Source organism: Buceros rhinoceros, unplaced genomic scaffold, assembly GCF_000710305.1.
Source record: "Buceros rhinoceros silvestris isolate BGI_N320 unplaced genomic scaffold, ASM71030v1 scaffold14760, whole genome shotgun sequence".
NCBI lineage: Eukaryota > Metazoa > Chordata > Aves > Bucerotiformes > Bucerotidae > Buceros > Buceros rhinoceros.
Window position 1 is genome coordinate 18,837 of NW_010389160.1, and position 3,027 is coordinate 21,863.

The 3,027-nt window shown below is 53.0% G+C and overlaps 1 protein-coding gene across 1 annotated transcript in view; it reads left to right on the top strand.

Annotated features, from left to right (window-relative positions):
- The window catches only part of CCDC64 (coiled-coil domain containing 64), a gene marked incomplete at its 5' end in the record, with an annotated part of 16,528 nt that extends 14,551 nt beyond the window's left edge, over positions 1-1,977 (top strand). The window contains one exon of the mRNA XM_010133265.1: positions 1,777-1,977. Within this exon, the coding sequence (XP_010131567.1) occupies positions 1,777-1,977 (201 nt within the window). The remainder of the gene's footprint in view (positions 1-1,776) is intronic.
- Between the last annotated feature and the right edge of the window lie 1,050 nt (positions 1,978-3,027).

Below are 3,027 nucleotides of genomic sequence, written 5' to 3' on the forward strand. Positions count from 1 at the left end.
CGCAAAGAGCAAAACCTTCCCCAGAAGGCCGAGAGCACACCAGTACCGTGTTATCCAGCCACATGGGACCGGTCTCATACCACTGACATCTGTCCTCCCTCCGTGTCCCCAGACGGTCCTGCGCCCCTTCCTAGAGCCAGGACAGGAACCATAGCTCTGGCCTGGCCTCGCTGTGTATATCCACCCCGAATCTCTGCGGCCAAGTGCTGTGCTCCGATACACGCGTCAGACAGGGAAGCGCACTCTCAATACTGCGTACTGTATTTTTATATAGATCTATATATATGTTGCATATATATAAATGTATATAAAAATCCCATTTACCCCTTGTTGCGTGGTTAACCAAGAACGCAGATCTGCCATGCTGGAGCCTGGGTGCCCACCTCTTTTGCTAGAAGAGGTGCCTTCAAAATCCAAGTGCTAATCCAAGTGTCCATGTTTTCACATGGCGGTTTCACCTCTGGAAACCTGTTTCACCTTAATGCTGATGTTTCCCTTAACCTCTTCAGCCCTCCCTCTGCCTTTCTCCTTTCCAGCCCTGCTCTGAAAAGATCCAAAGCTTCCCCAGTCCGCGTAGCTCTGCACCCTCCTGCTCCCCCAGGGAAAGTCTCCACACTAAATTCAGGTCCAGGCCATGACTATCAATCCTTTTCCCTGCAGAAAATGCTGCAACAAGAGATTAGCCATCGCTCAAGTTTCCAGTGCAAGCTGGCTGGTTTTATTCACATTGATACACAGAGCAGCTGGGGCACACACTGGGCGATGGCAACACCTTCCCTTCCGTCTCAGCGCTGCCCCAACGGGTGGCCCTGCGCGAGGTGCAGAACGGACAGCACTTGCACCACGACAGCCCGCCCAGCGTGTCCTTGTTCTCACCAGGCAGTGCCCGCAGTCCTGACCAGGGACCAAGCCACGGGAGAACAGCTGATTTCTCCAGTGGGGATGGTTTGCATGCACACGTTTTCACTAGGCTACAGTTTAAAGAAGCAATTTCAGCAGAAATAACGCATGTGAAGGGTTAGAATTAGTAGAATTGATAGCCAGGTTTTCAAGGAACACATTAGCATGTCATTAGCGGCAACAGAACTAATTATTTTGTGTAGAGCAGCTTCCTAGTGCTGCAAACATCGATGAAACCGGAGCATTTCTGGTACATCTGGAAAACCACAGAGCAGTAGTTCATGCCAAGCTTGTCAGTCAGAGCTGCCGCCGCTCTGCTGGCTGCAGGGGAAGGAGCGGGTCTAAGGGATGAGCGCGTTTCTCTTTGGTAAGTCTGGTGTAAAACCCGCGTGGGGTCTGGTGGGCCCACACCTGGCAGCGGCTGCGCAGGCGGCTCTGCCAGCCTCCCTGCTCCACATGGCAGGCACTTGGACCTGCTCAGGACAGGCATCCTTACTTCTCCGACATTTTCTGCCCGCTACATTTGTTCTTTTTTATTTCCTCCCGCAAAGGGGACATCTGCAAGCTGCCGACAGCAGAGAAACATAGTTCAGGGCTGTCAGAGTCCCAGGCAGGCACTGTGCTCCTCCACGAGACCACCTGAGCAACTCACCCCTCAGAGCTGTGTGGTTTAACTTCCTCGCTCACTAAAAAGCCTCGTGGCAGCAACAAAGGCTGAGCCTGCTGCCAGGTGGGGAGCTAGACCTGTCCCCACTCTTGCCACCCCTCCTCCATCTCATCACAGCACGTTTCACCCCCATTTCAGCCGCGTCCCTGCGCGAGCTCCCTTTCAGCATCAGGTGCCACTAACAGCGCTCTCCCCTCCCTCTGCCGCAGGATGACATGCACAGGGTCATTGACCAGCAGCTGATGGACAAACACCCGAAGGAATGGAGCCAGCTTGCTTATTCCTTCTCCAGTGGCTATGGCACAAAGCGGAGTGCCAGGCCCTCCCCCGTGCTCAGGCCGGAGCAGCAGGGGGACGAGCCCGCTGGGGCAGAAGGGAACCGTCTCTTTTCCTTTTTCAAGAAAAATTAATTTGAAAAAGAGGAACCTCTCCAACGATTCCTGCTTCAAGATGGGGCGTGGGGCAGCTGCCCAGCTTGCTGATGGACCCAACTCTGAGCCACTAAGGAAAAAAGAAGGGGGCAAAGGAGTTAACCCTTGAGACTCTGCACTATTTACACCACACCTGGTCTGAACCAAATGTTTACATGAACAGGAGATTTGCAAATTCACAATGTGATACTAATAGAAAGAATCTTTTGTTATTCTCTACGTGAAGTGATAAACTTCAGGGTATATTTTAGGTGTTTTGACACAGTCCTGTTTCTGCTGTGAAGAATAATCTGATTGTCTTAAAAGCATTCTCATGCTGGAGAAGGAAATAAGCAGCCCCAAGACAAATCAGCGCAGGCGACTTGAGAACTGCCGTCACAGCGAGCACGGGGGAAGAAGAGGGCTGAATGCAAGAGAAGAAAGGGGCTCATACTGCCCTCCGGTCCTGGCAGCTTCACCCATCCCACCGAGACAGGAGTCGCTCTGGCCCAGCATTGCCATGTTTGGACAAGAGTAGCTTCCTCTGAGGTGGACGTTGAGCCCTCAGAGGGGATCCTGCCTGGGAGCCATCTCCCCTGCAGCTCCGCAGAGCTGCTCGCCCCTCGCTGGGAATCCAGGCTCCTCGCAGATCAGGGCAGTTGTAAGATGGCTGATGTCACGGTCTTCTCTAGCTCCCTTCTGTAACCGAGATAAGAGTGCAGAGTCTGTAGCTACACAGAAAGTTCAGGATTTCTCCCCCAGAGGCTGACCATCTACAGCAGATTACAAACTGGGTAAGCATTGTGGATGTTCGGTCCTGAGGCACCTACTGACCCTCCAACAGCCAAAGGCAGTTGTGGAGCTTCAGCAAGTCACACACCCTTCCCCACAGCCACATACCCCTCCCAAACAGAGTAAGAAACCTGCCATTTTAACTGGACAGGCCCCCCAAAAGCCTAACTCCTAACTCACTGAAAGCTTACCCGTAGTGATGTCAGTGGGTCTCTGGTGCTGCGACGGCAGACCTGATCCTCAGAAAGCACGCAGGCA